At 46.6% G+C, this 22,064-nt stretch overlaps 1 protein-coding gene across 1 annotated transcript; it reads right to left on the reverse strand.

Annotated features, from left to right (window-relative positions):
• Window positions 1-12,972: 12,972 nt before the first annotated feature.
• CAVIN4 (caveolae associated protein 4) lies at window positions 12,973-21,907 on the reverse strand. The gene is made up of 2 exons (XM_037140750.2): window positions 21,401-21,907; window positions 12,973-15,268 (listed from the first exon to the last, which is right to left on the reverse strand). Exons 1-2 carry the CDS (start codon window positions 21,803-21,805, stop codon window positions 14,561-14,563), a joined length of 1,113 nt encoding a protein of 370 aa, XP_036996645.2. The 5' UTR covers window positions 21,806-21,907; the 3' UTR covers window positions 12,973-14,560.
• Between the last annotated feature and the right edge of the window lie 157 nt (window positions 21,908-22,064).

Here is a 22,064-nt window from a genome sequence, read left to right on the forward strand (position 1 = left end):
TGACTTCCGTCACAAATATTCATAGTTGTACAAAAGACTAACAATATGCCAACAAATGGGTGTGGCTGTTTCAAAGAAATTTACTTGCAAAAACACTCAGAGAACCAAGCTTGGCTCTAGGACTACTGGGTGCAGACCCATCACTCCAAACCCTTCTTCTCCAGCTCACAGTTAATGCAAAACAAGGTGTGAGGAGGGGGCAGTGAATACTCCCCTCCACCCTGTCCCTGAATCAGAGCTCGGAGTTCTGGTAATTTCTACATCATCCAATAGCCTGTGAGAATCTCTTCTTGGTCTTGCTTGTTACAAGTGTGACAGATTGTTCCTCAGACTCGGTGAAGAAGTGAAGGGGCAGAGGACATTTTCAGAGAAATCTTCTGTAACAGTACGTGATTCAATCTCACTTCAACGGCATCCTTTCCTGGTTCAAAGAAAGTCGTTTTAACCTGACGCACTACTTCTTTCTCAAAAATAAAATAAAAAACAAAAAAATCACTTATCAGAGTGTCTTAGCCTGCCACCTTGTGGCGAATTGGAGTATGGACAGGGAAATCTTTGGACCAAAACAACAGGAACGAGCTGGAATGTCTGCTCTGACAGGCACTGTAGACTCTGGGGCTACAGGCTCTACAAGGAGCCGAAAAAGCAAGTCTCTTGTACTCAAGGAGTTCACAATCTGCAGGGGAGGAGGCAGATATTAATGCAAAAGAACCACACAAACATATAAAATTGCAACCATAGAAATATACTCTTACAGGGCGTTCTGAAAGTGAATAAAAGACATTCAACCTACACAGGCAAGGTGGAGAATGAGATGATTAAACTGAGGCCTGAAGATGAGTAGGGACTTACCAGGTGAAAAGGTGAGGGAGCAGGGTCTGTTGAAACTCTGCATCTGAAGAACCCCGGGAAGACTCTGGAATAAGAGGCTGTGTCTGCGCCCAGAAACCAGGAAAACAAGGGGCGGGTCGCTGTTCCTTATTCCATAAGCAGAGTGAAACCATAAAAAGATGTTAAGCAGTAGGAGTGAAAAATCAGATTTACATTTCAAAATGCTCACACTGTGTACCAGTCAAGGTCTAATGAGAAAACAGAAACTACACGGCAATCTGGGGAAGTTTCATATCAAGCAGTATTAATTATTCAACAGGAGACTGGCGTAACGGGGGGGACTGGCTGGTAAGAAATAAAGAGATCTCTAAAACTAGCAGGGCAACAGTATGTTTACAGTTGTATGAGAAACACAGTTTATTCAGAGTTTATTCTTGTATTATTATCTATTACAAACAACTATAAGCCTACTTTTGCCCACCTTGCATAAGCACAGCAAATATAAACAGCGGTTAACCACTTCCCGAGGAAGAGCCCCCCACTCCCAAGGCTGAGCCCCAGACCTTTTTGGACAGGGAGTAGTGTGTGGCTCCCTGCATGGCAGAGACGTCACAGTGGTGGAATTGCTGAATATCCCTCCTGCTGGGTGCCAGGGACGCCATTCAAAGGCAGGTAACCGTCTGGAGCCTCTCTGCTATGAAGCCACCTGCCAGGGGCACCACAGGAAGCTCTGGCAGCTGCCTGCTGCCGGCCGGGTGCACTGCAGGTGCTGGGCTGGGCAACCCAGTGCTGGAGAAGCCCTGCACACTGAGGGGCCTGCGGAGAGCAACATACCGCAACCAGGAGAGAAACCCCCCTCCTCGTGTTGCTCCAGTGCCCTCTACTGACAAACTACAGTATCGTGCAGGTGGCAAAGGAAACATATTCAAAGGACACAGCAATGTACCCGCTGTGTACTTGAAGGTGAGAGGCCACAGATTGATAACCAGCACACATTGGCTTCTGAGCGGAGTGTCTTCTAGAAGAGGAGGAAGAGTGGATGAAAATAGACCAGCTAGGAGATTCTTAAATAATCTAAGAAAGAGAGGGGAAAATGGTAATAACCTATGAGATGCTGCAGAAAACAAACTAGCAATTGCCCTGTGGGTTATGGGAAGGACACTAAAGATCATGGTTTATGTCCCTAGGCTCACTGGACTTTACGGAGAGCTGTCTAAGAAGACGTGGCTAAAGAGGGTCAGTTGTCCTTGGGCCTAAGACAAAGGATCGGTAGCACAGCTGTACTGAGTCCATTCTTGGTCCACAGAAGGCTCAGGAGTAGCATTGCTCTCGGAAGACATCCTGTGCAGTGAGAGACATGGCCGACCCACACACACGCTGCCAGCGCCAGGCTTGCAGGCCTCTGGGTCTACAAAGTTACTGGAGGAAAGTGAGCAGCACTTGTGGCAAACCATCACTCCAATTTTCAGAAAGCTTTTAAATCAATGGCTTTGAATAAGAAAACATCCAGCAAACTTGGACTTCTGGTGCTTCCTACAGGCCTTCCATGTACCTGCTGCCTCAAGGTCATCAGCGGGGTGAGGTCCAGGCGAGGGGGGTCAAGTCCCCCTACTGCAAGTCCATAAGAGTCTGCTGAATTTCTCTAAAACACTCACACCCCCAGAGGGTAGGACTGGAGTACCCGCTGAGAAGACAGGTTTGGAGTAAATTAAACTAAAACCAGCTACACACAACACCAAGCAAGGGTTTGTTATAGTGACTCCCCCTGGGCAGTGAGATTGAGATGGGGAGGGGATGCCGTGGGTGACCAGTGCGCTTTCATAAACCCTGCTGGGCGGCTTGATTTTTTTTTTCATCAGTGAAGTGTAGGTGCTGAGAGACTTGCAAATGGATGAGGTAAAGCCGTTATATCATTATGACACCAGACTGGAATTTTAATCACTCCAAGACCACTCCTGGGTCTGAAAGTGACAGGAGGACTTGGTATTTTCTGAGTGACTGCAGTCGTGGGACCACCTGCGGCAATCGGTGGGGAAACAGCACAGTTTCCTCCTGTGATTCCAGCCCTCTCTGTGTGCCGGCATCCACAGGACGTGCGATGAGAAAGAACTGCCTGGAATTTGGCTCTGCCCGCTCGGTGGGACCAGGATCTGGACGAGTCTGGAGCAAGAGGTAGCCCTGGTTCCTGAGGTGGCGTAGAGCAAGCTCTTTTAGTCCATGTAAGATTTGCTCACTTCTTACAGGTTGACATTTGATAAAAGCGGAAGTTTCAAACCCAAATGCTTCCTGCGTGGGACTCAATACAGGGGCAGACAAACATAGGTGAATAATAATAATAAATAATAACACAAGAATAAACTCTGTTTCGAGAAGTCACAACTACTGTGAACCACAACTACTTTTGCCCACCTCTATATTTCAAAAGGATAGTGAAAAAGACCATCCTGGTACATTTGCCAGAAACTTGGCTAAAAACATCTCGACTCCATCACCCCGCCCATACCAGATATGAAAGAGTAAGAGCAGAGATGGGAAGGGGGTGGGGAGAAGTTTTTTGGGCAGATCTGCTGGTCCTCACACCAGAAGAGGAAGGGCCCCCCCCCCCCACTCTGACTGCAAGCTTGGCGACGGGCGACCTCCGCGGGGCCACACAGAGGGCTTGTGGTTCAGGAGTCATGGCGGGTTGCTGTCCAGCTCCCAACTTGGAAATCTGGAGAACAGGGGGGGCCTTCCAGGGGCGGCAAATTCTCGGGGCTAACTCTTCCTAGTGGGGCATTTTCAGGACGCCCTCCTTCGATGCCTCTCCTCCAGCAAGTTGCCGACAGCACCCCCTTAACTTCTGCATCTGACAGTGCTGCTCGAGGGCCATTCTGCTCAGGTCTCCTCGACTCTGGGAGAAGCCAGAAATTGAGGCGCTACCTTAGACTCCTCTCGCTCACGCCCAGCTGTGGGCCCGTCCCCTAGGAAACACACCCTGGGAATCCTGGAGGGCAGGTGCTCTCAGGAACAGCCCTCTGAGGACAGAGGGAGGAAGGATGGGGGCAGGGGGGAGCTGAACCGTTGATTTATTTGTAACAGTGGCCTCCACCAGTGCTCTGATGAGCCCTGGAGCTGGGATGGCCCCTTGGAACAGCCCCAGGCTGAGGCAAGGGGTGGGACCCATGCTCTCCAATCAACCTGGCAGCGGGCTGTGTCCGCAGGAGGGGGCATGCCTGTGGGTGAGGCAGATGTCTTTGCTGAGGGCAATTCCTGCAGCAAAACTAGGCTGGGAGGCATCCACCATTAAAACTCCCAGCTCTGGGGGGATGAGCCCCGAGTCTGCCAGAGGGAACCTGGACGTCACACCATGGAACCCACTACACCCCTTCCTACTCAGAGTTCTCACTAGTGTCTTTACCTATGTCTACTTTTCAGTTTTCAGACCAGATCTCTCTCTCTCTCTTCAGGTCACTCTCTTTACTCTTCAAAAAAAAAAATACATGGAAGTCGAAATGCACCAGGCAGTATGGCAGGGACAGAGCAGGGGGTCCAGCAGATGAATCATCATCCAAATACACACTCTGAAACTATGACAAGTGTTCTGAAGAAATATTAAAAGTGCAGAAAGCTATGAGATCATTTAACAAGGGACGGCTGCCCAGTGGGGAGCGAGTGGAGGCAGGGAGAGCTTCCTGGAAGGGGTGTCACTTAAGCCGGAATCTGGAAGATGAGCGAGTGTTAACCAGTGTGTGCTTGGCTGTTGGGATGGGGTGGGAGAGGCAGGGACAGGCTGGCCAAGGTCCTGAGACGGGTGGGACAAGGGAGTGGAGGCCATACAGAAGGCCTGTGTGTCAGGAATGCAGACGCTGAAGGGAAAAGTAGTAACTGACGAGAACAAGGAGGCAGTCAGGAGCCAGATCCGGTGGAGCTAAGTATCTGGGTCTTTTTTCCTAAACGAAATGAAAGCCACTGAGCAATTTCGATCTCTATTTGTATAAATTATGTACCTTAATTAAGCAGAATGTTCAACTATCCCCAGTCACTGCAGATTAAATGGATCATAGAAATATACAAAATGGGTGAGAGCTAAGCGCTGTGAGTGTTAAGTGCTGAGGGCAGAAAACCGTTTTTAATGCAGATTTTATTAGACCACAATAGCCTGTTTCTCTGCCCCTAATGGCTACTTATGGTTTCTCTAGGCCTCACTGTTACTGTTTCGAAACGCTAGTGTGTTAAGCGCTTTGCATAAATTACCTGACTTCATGAAACATTTTTACAAAACGGGCACTATTTAGAAACTGAGAAACACGGTACAACTGGCCCAAGTTCTCATAGTCGGGAAATGGCAAAATGAGGCACGGAGCCAGGTGTCCAATCACAAAACTAAAGCTCATGACGGCTACACTGAAACGCCCCAGCCAGGTTTGGGGAAGCACCCAATTACACCTGAGCCGGAGTGTTTCCACACTGCCTTGAACTTCCTCCCACCAGGCCCTACTCACCAGCTCACACACCTTCTATATAAATCAGTGCCAACCTGCCACCTGTCTCAAGCCCAGGTTTGGAACACACTTGTCCTTTGATGACACACAGTGAACCACAGGCCACCTCCTGAGGGTCACCCCTGAGGTCAAGAGAACTGGCTGCAGGTTGATCCCACCAGCTCCTGACCTGTTCTCCCTACATCAGCCTATCATTTTGATGCTACAGTCTTCCAGCAGCTAAATTTACCAGTTCTAATGGATATATCCTAGAAAAATGCAACCTTTCCTGAATATGACTCAAAGAAAAATGAGGCAAATCCACTGTAATGTTCTAATAATGTTACCGTTCTATCATCCTGTTTGTGATGTTCAAGTTCACCCTCCATTCCTAAGAGCTGGTGTGTTCCAAACTGCAGGTTTATAAACAATTATGAAAATATCCACTAGATGTCAGCCTTGAGCCACAGTGGGTTTTGCTGGGACATGGAGGAGTAAGCTATTAAGGAGCAAAGGTTTGGAATCTGGGTGATTTCCTTTGCAGTGGGAACTAAGACAGCAATTGTAGTCAGCCTTTTGCATGAACACTGTTTTGATTTTCCAGTGAATATAAATAACTCCATGGGTAAATTAGATCATGTCAGTGCTCAACAAGGTCCTGTCCTTGTTCAGAGGACAAAGTCTGTGCCACAGCCTCTACCACCGCCTCCCCCCACTCTTCCATCCCCACCCACGTCAGCCGCTGTCCCCGATCACGCTGAAACTTCTTCCCCAGGAACACCTGCATTAAATTCAGGGCACTGTGGCCCCTTATCCAAGAGGCTTCACTAGGCACCTTTTCTAAGGTGAAACCCAGCCTACACCACCCCGCCCATAATGCCCTCCTCCAACCCTGACTTCTTTTTTATTTAACAATATTTTTATTTCTTAAGATTTTATTTATTTATTTTTAGACAGAGGGGAAAGGAGAGAGAAAGAGGGAAAGAAACATTAATGTGTGGTTGCCTCTTGCACGCCCCCTACCAGGGGTCTGGCCCACAACCCAGGCGTGTGCCCTGGGTGGGAATCGAACTGTCAACCCTTTGATTTGCAGGCCAGCACTCAGTCCGCTGAGCTGCACCAGCCAGGACTCTTCTTCAGGATACTTATCACTGCCTGACATTGTGTTGACTTACTGTTAGTCTCTGGAATGTCGGCTCTCTGAGAGCAGGGACTTTGTCTCGTTAGGTGCAATATTCCCAGAGCCTTGACTGCCAGGGTTATAGGATGTGCTCAATAAATACCAAATAAAATGGCCTGAACTCAAAGATCTTCACAGAGGATGTCATAGTTCAGAGTCATTCGTTTGTTTTCATTAGGTAAATGCTTGTTAAATACTTAATATAAAGAAGAGACAGTGTTAGGGGAGGTACAGAGACATTATTTTATTGATGGGAACCACAGTTAAGTTGCTTGCTGTTGATACAGAATCTCAGAAAGAAGGCACGGCCATGAGAAAAGTTTCTACAAGAAGAGCTATGTGACTATGCCACTCGTGGCTGCTCCTTACAAAAATGATGGGACAAAAACGAGATGCACGCATTCGCCGCTGGGTGCCCGGTGTGCCACCCTGCCCCCCAACAGAAGACTGTTGATTCTTAAACCCCCTCTGGAAGAAGATGTCTGCAGAGTGGAAGGCTCTCTTTGTGGGTAACCCGAGCCCCTTCCCGTTAGAAACCCACTTTCTTTGGCTTTCTCCTGCGGAACAACACAGACCACCAATAACCCTTCTCCAGATCCCCCCACTGTACTATTTAAAGATGCTCCTAGCTTTGATCTTTAACTCAGTTGAGAGAGTTGGTTTTGGGCCTAGAAGACTCATAATTAAGTTTTACTATTCCTATGTGAATTACCTTCCCCCAGGGTGGGGGAAAAGTAATCATCCTTTCTGCACAAAATTTCAAAAGTCAAGGAAAATAACCCACCTAATGCATATGGCCTGGTTTCCATCAAACCGTAAGAATAATTACAGGTCCCTTTGGACCCCAACCAATTACTTAGCCTCTTTCCAGCCCTGCCTACTCCCAGAAGCCGTCATTCTGGAGAGGAAAAAAGAAATCTTTATCATCGGACAGTGGTAACTTTAAAAAAAATCCTCACCCGAGGATAAGTTTATTGATTTTTTTTAAGAGAGGGAAACATCAGTGTAAGAGCAACACTGGTCAGCTGCCTCCACATGTGCCCTGACCAGGACCGAACCTGCAACCTGGGTGTGTGCCCTGACTGGGGCTCAAACCTGCAACACTTTGGTGCACAGGATGACGCTCCAGACAACCGAGCCACTCGGCAAGGCTGAACGGCGATGACCTGTTAGGAATATGGGAGAATGCCTCGTAAACCTTAAGTGATTTTACTCTCTAATACAGGTTGTCTGTAACGCTAGTGATCTCTTTTTACGTGAGAAAGACGTATGAGTTTCAAGTAGAGAACATTTTGGTGCACTTCCCTCATGGATTTACAACCTGTGCTTTGTTTGAATATATCCTCTCCTGTTGAAGAAAATTTAGTCCTATTTGCTTTCAGCTGACAAGCATAGAGCCTGTTCTCCTCTGAAATCTCCTCCATCGCTTTGAATTAGAGCCAAGCACATCCCATGCATAATTCTGTTAACTCATTTCTTCTCTTTATGGAAACAGTCTAAATAAACGTGGCCACTTGAAAGGTGCTAATACAATGAGAGTGACAAACCCATTTCAACAGGTTTTATTTTACCCTAAAACAACACATCTACATGGACAGTGTGTTGAGAGTTTAAAGCTTATTCAGACAGAAGGCCCACCGAGACTCCGATACTGAAGTTATTAATATTAGCCCATGAGACTCCCGGGATAACTTGGCTGCTCTCCAACATTATGCTGAGGACAAACTGCAGCCAGGAGCAGTACCTGTCTAAAGGCGGAGCAAGACATCGAACCAAACCATCCAGACTGTGGTGTTCACTGTATTCTAAATTTGAGCTTAGAACAGTATACGTTTCTCATCTTAAAGCCAATTGTACCAGGGAGGTTTGGAAACCAGTAACTGAGGACAGAATCCTTACCCTTCCAAGGATAATAATGGCAGCAAAGTGAGCGGGAGAAAATTCAGAATTGTTTAGAAGAATAGCCTATGTTGGAAGTTAGCCAACTTCCTTACTCGCTCCTTCCTTCATGATCTATATCCACTCCTTCCAGGTCAAACGGCCTGAACTGCCTCATAAAAACCCACGATTTCACTTAGCCGACCTCCATCTAACAGGTGTGCTTCTCCAGCCCTCTCCTGCGGGCTGTGACCTGTAACATCCAGCGTGCCTTCCCTCCCCTTGTTGATCACCGAGGGTTTTTTTTTAAATTTATTTTTTATTGATTATGCTGTTACAGTTGTTCTATTCCCCCCTTCATTCCCCTCCACCCTACCCCCTCGTCCCCACCATTACCCCCCCTTTAGTTTATGACCATGTGTCACAAGTTCTTTAGATTCTGTATTTCCCATACTATTCTTGCCCCCCATCTATTTTCTACCTACTGTCTATGCTACTTATTTTCTGTACCTTCTCCCCCCTTCTCCTCCTCCCACTCCTCTGTTGCTAACTCTCCATGAGATCTTCATTTCTATGGTTCACTCCTGATCTAGCTGTCCTCTTAGTTTGCTTTTGTTTTAGGTGTGGTTGTTAATAACTGTGAGTTTGCTGTCCTTTCACTGTTCATGTTTTTTTTAACTTCTTTTTCTTAGATAAGTCCCTTTAACATTTCATATAATAAGGGATCACCGAGGTTTAGCACCTCAGTCCATGTGCCCAAAACAGGCCTCAGGAGTAGCAGCCACCGCACTGGGCTACATCTAACTGCACCTCGGGCCTCGACAGCACACGCCAGGCTGTGGCTTCCAGGTGGCCCCTACGTTCTGCTGTGGCCGCTCTGCCTCCAGTCTCCCTGCTGCCTGCCCACCTGAGCTGGGCTGCTCAGAGCGGAGGCCTCCATTCCCTCTGCGCCCCCGGAGGAGGGGCCCGTGCGTGAGGCAGGCTTGTGGCTTCTCTGCCAGCTAAGACAATGACCCTGCCTTCCACGGCGCCCCCAGGGCATGCAGCAGGGAGAGGAGGGCCTGTCTGGTGTCTTCAGGCTAAGCCACATTCTCCAACAGAGTTCACCAGATGCTCTGCACCTGAGGGACTTACTAGACATGGGCCCAGCCAGGAATAAAGATGACACTTGGGTCTCCATTTTGCTGGCAACCCTTCTATGAACTCTGCCACCAGCCAGACCCTTTAAGGAGAGGGATGGGTTGCCCCAAACCCCACCTTACACCCCTCATACATTTATGGTGACATGACTCAGATGTAACAGGACAGCCACCCGGGTACCCACAAGGAGGTGGCAGCTCCTGTTTTGACAGGAGTGGCTACTGAACAGGAACTGGCCGGCCACCATAACAGGTCGCAACAGCTCTCACTGCAGTGATCGCTGCAGGAGCAGCACAGCACTGGCTGGAACCCTCAGGTGCCAAACAAATGACATTAGAGGGGAAAAAATCCATGCTAAAAATCAAGAGTAGTTCTTCTTTGGTGCACACAATGAGCAAGCAGAAACTTGGCCTTGAGCAAAGTGAGAGACGGGAGGGAAGCTCTCACAGTGGCCCCAGACCTGAAGGGCAGTTCTGCTTCTCCTGGGCTCTGCAGTCCTGGTGGAGAGGCCCAGGACAGGTCACTGCGAAGCCGGCTTTTCTTCAAGCCTAGCGGGGAGCCACAACGGCCCCAGCAGGCAGGCCTCTGGGGTGGGAGCTTCTGGAGCAAAGTCACTGCTCCCCTTTCCTTCTCCGGCTACAGCCCGGGGCTATGGGCCAAGGCTGTCAGAGCACCAGGACGGTTATCTTAGAATCCCCATTGTGGCTAGCAGCGTGGCCACCTGCCCAAGTCAGAAACCCAGCTGTCATTTGCTGCCCAGCACAACCCACATCCAAATTTACCCCGTTCGCAGCTGTCAGTGCTGTAGGCTGGGCCCCACTCTCTCAGCTGGAAATGCAAGGGCCCAAGTAAACGGTCTCCCTGCCCCTGGTGAGTCAACAGAGCAACCTTTCGAAAACATCCATCTTGTTCTCCTCAGTTTAAAACTCCTCGATGGCTTTCGGTGTAAAACCCAAAACACCATCACAGAACATCTCTAGCTGCATCTTGCCTCGAATTCTATGTTATTTAGCTGACTGGTCTTCCAACGCCAGCATACACATCCTTTTCTCTAACTACCCGACAGCCCAGTCTGCTACACACTCTTCCACTTTGCTCCCATTCTCCTTTCTTAATGTGAAGCCCTTATCACACAGCACAATGGCGTCGGGTTAGGTGTCTATCTCCTCCCCTGGCGGAAAAGCTCCTGAAGTGCACAGACCACGTCCTCCATCTCTGGATTCACGACACCTAAGGGTGGCTCTCCGAGGGCCGGTGGCCCCAAAACATGAGTAAAACACAGTCCTTGCCCCTGAGAAGCACAGTCCACTCTAGAAGACATTACTCAACCTAGAATCCAGGGCAAGTGCTACTTGTAGCTTGTACCTGACAGATGTGTGATCCCAATTCTACTGAAACATCGTCCTCTCTCCACTTCCATCATCGTGTACACAGCACTCGTCACACCGTTGAATTTCTGCTTGACTATCTGTCAGAACGCTGGGCCACAGACAACGATTGGGAGAGAGGCAGAGAGGGTGTGCTGTTCATCTTCGAATCTTCAGTGCCAACCATAGACTCTGGCGTGTAAAGAATATAGATATTGACTATATGGAGTAATTAACCACCCTTCCTAGGGGATTGGGAAGTTATCAAGGAGAACTAAGACAAGAAGATGGACATTATCACTGAACTTGAAAGTCATCTCCCAGAATGAAAGGGAAACAAACCAACGGCATCGGAGCAAAGGCACCCAGTGGCGGGGCAGTCTGGCGAGGGCCCTTGACCAGCACAGCTGATTTGAGGAGGACACCCAAAGCACACCCAAAGCCTGAGGACGTTCTGCTATCCTCTGGGGAATCCCTGGCTGTCCCAAGAGACTAAACGGTGAGGAAGTGGTTATCCAAGATCTCCTGTCCACTCACCAAACACCGAGGGGTTCTGACCCGGCAGGAGCGGGTGTAAATCCTCGGAAGTCACGTGAGTGAAAAGTGGTCACAACAAAGACACACAAAATTCAGCACTGAGACATCGTCCTTTCTCACTCACTGCAAACCAGGTACTGGCGCTGGCCCAAATCCCAACAGGATTGAGGATGAGACCCTAGCAATCAGCCCCCCAGTCTTGATTCAAGTGTGCCATGCAACTGATTTGGGGAGCATAGTCTGTAATTTTTTATATCAGGTTTCAATTTTTAAAAAGCTATAAAAAATATGTCTCAGAAAAAGCAGCCCAGTAATTTCACGTAATGGAACTGCAGTTAACAGTGACTCTGTAGAATATTTGATGTGACAGGACCCACGCCTTCCAGGTGACAGAATCACAATGAACTTCAGGCCTCGTTCTAAGCAAACCCTTAAATGTGCATGGAAGGCAAAGAATGAAGCCGAAATGAAAATGCTGTATTTTGGGGTGTATTTTTAATTTAGGGAAACCTGCTCCAGGGAGTTTACACACACCACAATACAATCTCAGCAAGCTGAATTTTCACGAGCCTCTTATTACTAGTTCAGATTCGGTCTCGTTTCTCTAAACTACAAGGTAGAGCCAGGCCAGCAGACGGTCTCAGAACAAGGCCCTGGACCCTCCTGTGCAGGAGAGTGGGCTGGACCTCCCTGCTGTCCACTCTGTGGAAGGGCTTAGCCTGAAAGAGGGCTCCTCGCACTAGGGGCCCACCGAGGCTGCACTGTTCCGCCGCACACAAAGAAAGGGGGACAAATCCAGCTGCTGCTCATAGTTGAATACGTTCTTTAAAATGTAGCGTATAATCTCAAAAACAAAGAGAGCAGTAAAATAAGCAGAAAATCTGTTGTGCTGTTTCAAACGTTTAAAATAAGGTACATTGACGAGGATTAAGTGAGGATGTGTGATTTTGCAGCCCTTTATAAATAGACATTCTTTACATCAAGAAAACAGGGGAAAGAAGAAAAAATGGCGCTACAGAAATAAGGAATATTCTAAATATGGGGAGCAATTCGAGAGACAGAGCGACGTGGAAGGAAAAGTCCTCGTCCAAGAATCAGTTCAAGGTCACAGTGAGTGTTTGGGGGCATGACCGTTTTAGTGTTTCTGGGTTTGCACAAGGTCTGCCATGATGAAAGGCCAACCGGGTTGGAATCCCTCCTCATCAGAATTCAGATGCATCCACCCGGAGATGCCCCATGACATCGCGTCTGGTATATAAAGGGGCAGGAGGAAACAGATGTGACAAAAATTCCCTCACAGTAATATCTGACGAAAAACAGTTTAGGCCAGTTGATCATTTATTCTGCATAGGGCTAGAAGAACAAGCTTATCAGTTTACATTCTTCTCAACTTAGAAACATATCTAATATAAGAAGGGTTGTTATATCAAATTCATACCATGCTGTTTGCATTCATTATTAGTAAAAATATGTATAAACAGGACACTGACAGACTTTGTAATATGCCTTTTTTTTTAACTCAAATTTGTCATGGCTTTAAGGAGATATGTGATTAGGCATCCAAGCTCTTCTTAAATGATAAGTTTTTAAGTTATTTATTTCAATATATTGTTCAATGTTGTACACATTTTGGTTTTCAATATAAAAACATGAGATGAACAGTTTATGATTTTATGTATTCATGCAGAGTGAAGAAGAATTATGCTGAATCAAACTCCCAAACCCAAATATCAGGGTAACTGAGTCAAATGTTTTTAAGTTGACTTGGTATGTGCCTGTCTCTTTATGTACGTTTATTACAATTAACACGTGCACATCCAAAACAGATCTGAAAGCTGAGTGTTGTCTGAATTCTTCAAACTCAGCAGTTCCATCATTTCTTCCATTACGAAACCAGAAGACTTAAACATCACCAGAAGTGCAGACCCAGTAGGGCCGTCCCTGTTATTCCTTAGCAGTGACATCTGCTTCCAGTTTGGCCAGGTCTGAAGCCAAGGGTGGAACCTGGCTTCGTCCCAAAGCGGCTGTGTGAACCCCTGTGAACACTGGTTTGGACAGACGCACCCCGCGGGGCTCACGCTGTAAAACAGAAACATCTGAGGCCAATCCCGAACCCACCCCGGCAGGGCTGACTGCAGAGAGGGCTGCTCAAGACACGGCCACGGGCTTGCGCTTCACGCTGCTCAGACACATGCTGCTGCAGTCCCTCCCCCACAGACCCAGTCAAAGGAAAGTCGGGAAAAAGACTTTTCAAGGGAACTTCTAAAAGCCAACTCAAACCCAAGGTTGCGTTTCAGTCTTTGATTTAAAAAGAAAAAAAAAGATGTCACCCAAACACTTATTTTTCATTCCTGATTCTGTGAAAAGGCTTCAGAAGGCCAGCGCTGGCATGTGTCCAAGCCATATCCTCATCACTTGGTGCTCAGGGCTTTTTCGGGAGGTGTAATTAATTCGATTTGTTTTTTGAGGAATCGGTGGGGCTCATTCCCCCACTGTGTTTCTTGTTCCCCCAGAATGTGCACCGTTCCCTTTGACCTTCACGCCCGTTCTCAGAGTTGGGCTACACAGGCAAACCCTCTCCTTCACTGATGAGCGTGTGAGCCGGTGCCAAGTGCTCACTGAAGTACAGCTGTGATGCCAGAACCACGTGCTCGAGTCCAGAACTTCAATTTCTTAGGCAGAAGCATCAAAAAGATGTGTGACCACTAATTTACTAAGAAAACTGTTGATGTGCACATATGGGTGAGATGATCCCCTTGGAAACTGGCCACCACATCAAATCTAGACCAAAACTGAGAGATCACTTGCAGACAGTGGCCACAAACTGGCCCTCCACTTGTTTTAAACTATGGAACAACCTCACCGACCCTCTCGAGGAACCTCTTTCTCTGGTGCGCAAGAGAAAGGCACTTAAAAATCTGCAGCTGCTGTGAGAGCAGCAGGAGAAGCTGCTAGAACCTCAGAAGCCCAGGGAAAAATGAAAGAACCCCCAAGGAAGTGCCTGGGAAATGCGCATAATATTTGTATTACCTTTAAGATTTTAAACATAAAAAATAAAAATCATAACATTTATTTTTCCCTAAATAGCCTGTTAAACGTTAAGTGACTATACTAATTAAACTGGCACTGAAAGATTAAGGTGACTTATACTTAAACTTAATTCCTCTTTAGGAAGACTGCTTTAAATCTAGCAACAGAGACTCGTCATCCTCTACTTGCACCTGGGGTTTAAAGGTAACTTTTAAAGGCTCGGGGGTCGGCATTTCCCCTCCGTCGTGGGCAGGACCCCCCACCCCGGCCTCCTCTCGGTCTGTTTCACTGAGCTCCTCAGTGTATAGCTCCCCGCCGGGGCCCAGAGACGCGCCCCTGGCAATGATGTCCACGCCCATCTCCCTGACCTCTTCGGGACCTTCAGTCCCCGTTCGACCTTTAGCTTTCCGAAGGCTACGTATCTTAAAAGCTTCCTTGGAGGGAGCTGCGTTAGAAATAGATTTCTTAAATCTTTCCCCCGACTGCTTCAGCCTCTCCCCCGACTGCTTCAGCCTCTCCCCCGACTGTCTCAGCCTCTCCCCCGACTGCCGCAGCCTCTCTCTCCTCTCCGGGGTCACTATTCTAGTTCTAATTCTGTTGACCTTCGTGTCAATGTTCTGCCGCGTCCTCTGCATGTTTTCTTTGGAAAACGCCTTCTTGATATTGTCAATGTGTTCCTTGCCTGACTTTTTAAGCTTGGTGGATTTGCTTTCTTCAATGTAATATTCTTCATCAGAAGACAGATCTACTGGGGGGTCGAAGATGTCTTCAGTGTCTTCCTCTTGATTGTCGGTCAGGGTTTTGTCTTTAACGACAGACAGGGAGGTTGGACACTGGACGTCCTCCTGAAGGACAGAAAGAGAAAGCGTGTTAGAGACCAGTTCCTACCCCTTCGGCCGCGCCTTCAAACCTCCTCCGCAGGGGGCTGATCCTCTGGCCACTCCTTCCGTGCTGGCATTTCTCCGGGTTTCTCTTCCCTTGGCCCTTGTTTCTTCTTCATCTCCCAAGCTCACCCTGAACAACCTTATCCACTCCTCCACCTTCAGACCCAATTATAAGCACATTCACAAATACTTTCTCTTTCCCTCTCCCCTTACCTGAAGATGAAGACACATTTTTAAATAACGGACAGACTTCTGCACCTAGACGTAACATTACATGTCCCAAACTCCAGGCCCGCCCGTCTTCCTCTCCACAGCTACTACCCTTCCTGGGCCACTCCCCACCCAGGTGCCGGCTACAAACCCCAGAACCACAGTCCCAAATCTTTCCTCTCCTGCTCACCCCACACCCCACCCACCGCTCTCTGCGCACTGTCAACAATACTCGCCAACAGCCCACCCCTCCTCCTTCCTCCTTGCCTCCACCACGGTCTTAATTCAGGTCCTTGTCACCTGAGGCCTGGATTTGTGTGATACTTCTACCTCCAAAATGTCACCTAGGCATTTCCTGAGAAATATTTCTGAAAGCATAGCTCTGACCACATCCTTTCTCTGCTTTAAAACTTTTCAGAGCTCATCAACACTCAAGGGACAGCATTCGAACCCTCCAGTGTGATGAGAAGGCTCTTCAGTCTGAGCTAAGCCCCTTTAACACACTCCCAGTCCAGCACCACCCAGCCGCCCTCAATCCCCAAACACACAGGGCAACGCTGCATACATGGTTCTTGCTGCCTTAAATGCCCCTTCACCTCTTTCCAGCCTTGTAAAAGACATCTTCCTTTAAGAATAGATTACTATGTCCCCACCTTCCCCAGGAGGCTAGTTACGTCTCCACTTTACATCAAAAGGGCACGCGTATACCTCTACTTATTCATCACAGTGTGAGTTGAACTGGAGCTCTACTTATTTATGAATGGCTCCCCGAGGCTTTCACTTGATGGTAAGTTCATGAAGCAAAGATGTGTCTTATGTTTTATGCCCCGTGTGACTGGTGGATCAAACCAGAGGTTTGTGTCTTCATCCAACAAACAGTAACTAAGCACCTGCCCTGCACCGTGAATGTGCTGGGAACTGAGAACCTCCTATGGGGAAAAAGCACCAGCGTAGAGCTTATCATTGCAGAGAGAAATAAGCAAGTTAAATACATACAAAGGATGTTGGATGGTGATAAGAGTTAAGAGGTGAGAATAAAGCAGGGAAGGGGGAAATACAGTGCCGGGGAGGGTGCTCGGAAAGCCCTCACTAATGCGGTGACACCCGAGCCTAGACGGGCAGGCACTGCGTCCATCTGGGAGGGAAGGAGAAACAGCGAGGAGGGCAGAGTGGCTGGGGCAGAGTGATCACGGGCCAAGAGGAAGAGGGGCGAGGGCAAGAGAGGCAGCGGGAGGGCCAGACTGTGTAGGGCTCCGTGACCAGTACCAAGGCCCCTGGCTCTTACTTTGAGTGTGAGAGGAAGGCTCTGAAAGAGCTTTGAGGAGAGTAGTGACATGATTTGACCCAGGCTATAAACGGACCACTCTGTTGAAAATAGGCTATGGAGGCCAGATAAGAAGCAGGGAGAACGGTTGGAGGCCATGGGATGAGTGAGGTGAGAGATGGATCAGGGGGCTGGATCGGGGGTGGTGGTAAGAAGCAGTCTGACTCCTGATCCGATCTGAAGGTAGGAGCCAACAGGACCTGCTGCAAGATTGGGATGTGGAGTGTTAGAGAGGGTCAGTGATAATTCTCATGTACATGGTCTAAGCAGCTGAAGGGTAGCTTTGTCATTAAATGAGATGACAAAGTCGGCAGGAGGAAGAGACTGGAGGGGAAGGATGGGATCCAAACATAAAAATGCTGAGATGCCCCCTGGAAATCCAAGCAGAGACGATGAATGGGCAGCTGAGTATGTCAGTTTGGAGTTCAGGAGGGAGGTCTGGACTACAGATGCAAATTTAGGAGTCATTAACATAAAGATTAAATTAGAAGTCATGGGATTAACGAGATCACATTGAGTGAATGACTCTACATTCTATTATTCAGACTCCCTGGGGCCATGATGTGTTTCAGAATTCAGAATATTTCAGATTTGGAGAAAATAATATGATGCATTGCATACTATTTCAAGTGAGATCTTCGGAGGAAACATTTTCATGGCAAAAATATGAATATTGACCCTAAGGTGGGCTAAAGACTAAACAGCCTCAGGCTATTTCAGGTCAGGTTTTGCCATCAAATGAGTTCAGGTCTAGCTGGGTCTTGCTGCCAAAATAAGTTGTGAAAAAAAATCAGATTTTTTTGGATTTTAGTGTTATAGATAAATGGATTTTGGACAAGTAGATGTCCATCTTTTTTTGGATCAAAAAAGATGAGAAAACCAAAAAGAGAAATATCAGCCAATGAGGCTGGAAGAAGTCTAAGAGAGAGTAGCACCTCCCACAGCTAAAGAAAAAGAGAAGAAGTTCCAAGACAGGGAAGGACCAACTGTCAAATGTGTCAAGAGGGAAAGAAAGAATGGGAACTGGGTTTGGGAACATGGCAGACACTGGTGACCCTGAGAACCAGCCCAGGAACACGGCTGCAAAAGAAACCCAAATCCCTATTAAGGGATTGTATCTAAAATTTAACAGGCAAAACTTTAAACATCACAAGACTTTTAACTGAATTCTTGAGGTTAAAATTTCTAAAGCAAACCTGCTTGATATCCAGATTAAACCAGTTCAAAAGAATATGAATAAGCAGGTAAGAAACATATTTGCAAGTATTCCAAAAACCTACCAGCCTGATAGTCCAGAAGGTATCCCTGGAACCTTATTTCTTTGGATACTTATTTAAAATTAAATTCTTTGGCTCCAGTATTGGAGAGTCTAGGAGCTTAGGGAAAATAAAGGCAGGGTGGGCGTCTCACAGGCTCTCTGATGAATCAGAGGGAGCAAAATGACTCCTCCGCCTTCCTGACACCTGCTGCAGGGAGCGGCTTCCGCCACACTGAGCGGGCTGGTGTGGCCTGAGAAGGCATAATTAGAAGAGAAAAGAGCCCCCCAAATAACTACTGCTCATTAGGGGCAAAACCCCTCACAATCCTGCTGTGAAATCAGATATGACTTAACTCAGGGATCACATACCCTTCCTTCAATAGCACAACAAACTACATAAAAGCAGACTTAAAAACCAAAGAAAAGAGAGGTAGAGTCGGGGAAAGCACTTGTTACATGGTTCTCTCTGTGGTAACTCCTGTGAGTTAGAGGTACCGGGAGTCAGCAGTGAATATACTGTAATAATAATTGAAGGTTGTACGGTTGAATTAGAGTTGATTTCCAAACACAATCATAATATACCTATGTCAAAGCCAAGGTTAAAGAAAAAGATGATCTTTATAAATAAAACAAGTACTCTGGACCATGCCTGAGGATCACAGTAACACAGCCTGGGGAGTTTGGAATACAGACAAGTCTAAGAAGCATCATTAGGGATGGCCCGATCCCTCGTCAGGTGACCATGTGTCTCAGTTACTGGGCCAGACTGGTAGAAGATACACTGGGACCCCTGGCTTGTGTGATAAGAAAGCCATCAAAGTGAAAGTATGTTCAAAGAGGAATGATAATTGTATGAGAAATAGCAGATTTTTTTTTTAATGACGATGTCCAGGATCAGTTGAAAGGTCAGTCGCACCCAACGGTGGGAGATGAAATACCAAGAAAGATTGCCACCAGAAAGATATATCCAGGGAAAACTTTTTGATGAAAGACCCTAATGGAAATGCCCATATCCTGTAGCTGAATTACTCAGCTTCAAGTTAATTTCAGTAGCAGGGGCATCCTCAGTATAACCACTCATATATAAAAACTATGAGAATGAAGTATAAGAACTTTAATAATAATCGTGTGAATGTGTGACTATAATATAGTGTTCTAACATCTAACAAATCATCAAATCCATGTCCTATGTCTATTATTATTTGCCTTTGTCTTTTTTCTACCAGGTCTCCCATTGTAGCTGACTGCCTATTGACAAACTGCTGCTTATTCTGAATAACTTAATTTCCTGTAATCTTCATAGCACTCTATCTTATCTTACAAGGAAAGAGATCTGACCTAACTGGCGCCTCTCAACTGCTTTTTCATACTATCTTCTATTTGCTCAAGTAACTATGGGGGCCCAAAAGCGGGGGACAAATAGCAAGTTTCAGGCAGGAAGTAGGTGAATATAGAAACATCTTAACTTTTTTAAAAGAACCACCATGTCAATAGGCAAATGAGTCAATTAGAACTTGTCAGAAACTTCTTTGCTCTCACCTCCGTAAATCTTGACTGGTACCTGGTCCATTCTAGGCACAAAGCTTCTCAGGAGAAATGCTGGATACTAAGAATGCGTGAGGCACGCCCCAGGCAAGCAGAGGGTGATATGGACCCCTTACTGCTAATGCCTTTGGAAAGTGAACTGAAGAACAGCTCCCATACTCTCCAAGACCAAATCTAGATCCCCATTACGCACACTCATGCTGGAACTGGCTGTTGAGACTGAGGTGGCTGGTTTTTTCAAATTTTTAAGCCTGGGGAAGAACCGCCAGGGACCTGGAAGGAAAGGGAAATGACACAGCCCTACTACCAACTTCCGAAATAAGCAACACTTCTCTCTCCTTCTGATTCTTCTTCCTAAACAACCACCAGGCTCTTAAAAACAGAGTCAGAATACTCCCCTGTGACTTTATCAGTCCACAGAGGGCTATGGAGAACTGACTAACGTGTACAGAACACTGTGCTGGGTTATGGCCCGCATCCCTCCTGTGGTACAAATACCTGCCTACATAATCCAACTGTGTTCCTCCTTCACTTTGTGTTGATTCTTCTAGGTTTTTCCCCTAAGCATATGGGCATCCATCCACTTAAAAAATATGGTAACTATACACACACACACACACACGAGCAGGCCTGCATGTATTACTGATTTTACACTTCAAACAAATTCTTTGACATGAATTTCTAGAGCCAAAAGGTTTGTGAATTTTTAAAGTTCTTAATATATACCAACAAAACTGTCCTCTAGAATAGTGTTGCACCAATCGGTGCTCCTGCCAGCAAAATACTGACATGCTTGGTTGTTTTTTTTTCCTACCCTTAAACTCTGAGTATGTTACGCTTTAGCAACTGCAAATATTTAAATAAGTGGGGGTGGAATTCTGCCCATGTATTCTGTCTTTTGTGAACTGTCTGATAATGACTTCCCCACTTCTCTACAGTGGGAGGAAGAGTTCACGTTTTCCTTTTGATTTGTAAGAGTTTTAAAATACATTATAAATAATGTGCTTGCCATGAATAGGGTCCTATTTTAAAAAGTGTAAGTTCAACTGTGCAGTACGTTATGCCTCATGAAAACTATTACATGAAAAACACTAAGAGAAAAGACTTTGTAATTAAATAGTAGGAATCAGCATGTGACTCCTATCTTTGTATAACTGTAATAACAGTAAGAAAAATAAGAAAAACAGCCTGGCTCATTACAAAATACAGGTTCTTATTACTGTGACTTATATATAAAAACTCCAAAAGATTCCAATTTCCAATATTCTGAAGAGCTTACATTTTATTGTTTAGGACTTTCCTAGCTCTCCATAATAATAAGGAAAGAAAACATATTGTGAGGCTACAGGTCCCCAGTTTGTTTCTCTGTAATACAGAGGCATTTTATACTAGAAGCTCCTTAGGTCTCTCCCAGGTCTAACATTCTAAAGTGGATGAGAAGGCATCATGCTAGTATGGCTAATACGCTGAAAGAGCTTTACCAATATTAAGTTTCAAAGGCAAGAAATAGCTTCAGCTCTGGTCCACAGCTCATATTACACACAACGGTTAGGAGGCTCGAAATACTGACCTGATAGTACGTTAGTTAACACAGAAACGGCTTTATCCTGAGACACCCGCTGACACAGGATCCCGCTGCACGAACATATACAATAGTTAAACAGGCAACACTGGAAGGTTCTGGTAGGATTTTTTGGCCATGCAAGGGGGTGAGAGATTACAGTAGTAACCAACGTAAACCCAAGTGCAAGCTTACCTGGAATATGACCACACGGAATTTGTTTTTCTTCATTATTTCCTCTTGCTTAGTTTCCACTTTTGTAACGTGGACTTGTTGCTTCTCCACCCGGGCCTTCACGTCTTTAATGTGAGCGCTGACCTTCCGGGTTTTCTCAAACAACTTGTTGATGATGTAGCCCGTATTGGTGTGCGACTGTGAAAACTTCAGCAGGTCGATCTGGACGGACTTGATGGCGTTCTCCATTCCCCTGTGTCTCTCTTCTATTCTCTTCTGGCTCGCCTGCACATTGTCCACGATGGTGGCGACTTTGTCCAGCACGGTCACGATGGTAAGAGCGGCATCTTGGTCATCTTCTGTCACACTGGACAGGCGGTTCTGGTGGATCTTATCAGCATTTGAAGCAGACCTATTGTGTTCCATTTTTTTTTTTAATTTCTCAAAGAGAGCTTACCACAATCAATTCTGGCACTCAGAGCAAAGAGTTCGCTTGATAACAGGCAACAAGGGCTGTTTAAAGGGTTGGAAGCCCCACCCCTGGAGACTGGTCAAGTATTTATAACTACAAATACCCATACGTGACTGTCTGCAATATGAGCCCTTGCAAAGCGCTGGGGACTGTTCCAAACATGCTTACTGACTGACGAAGGGGCTCAAATAAGACCGTGGGGAGAGAAGAGGA

Source organism: Artibeus jamaicensis, unplaced genomic scaffold, assembly GCF_021234435.1.
Source record: "Artibeus jamaicensis isolate MK-2021 breed Jamaican fruit bat unplaced genomic scaffold, CSHL_Jam_final scaffold_1964, whole genome shotgun sequence".
NCBI classification, from domain to species: domain Eukaryota; kingdom Metazoa; phylum Chordata; class Mammalia; order Chiroptera; family Phyllostomidae; genus Artibeus; species Artibeus jamaicensis.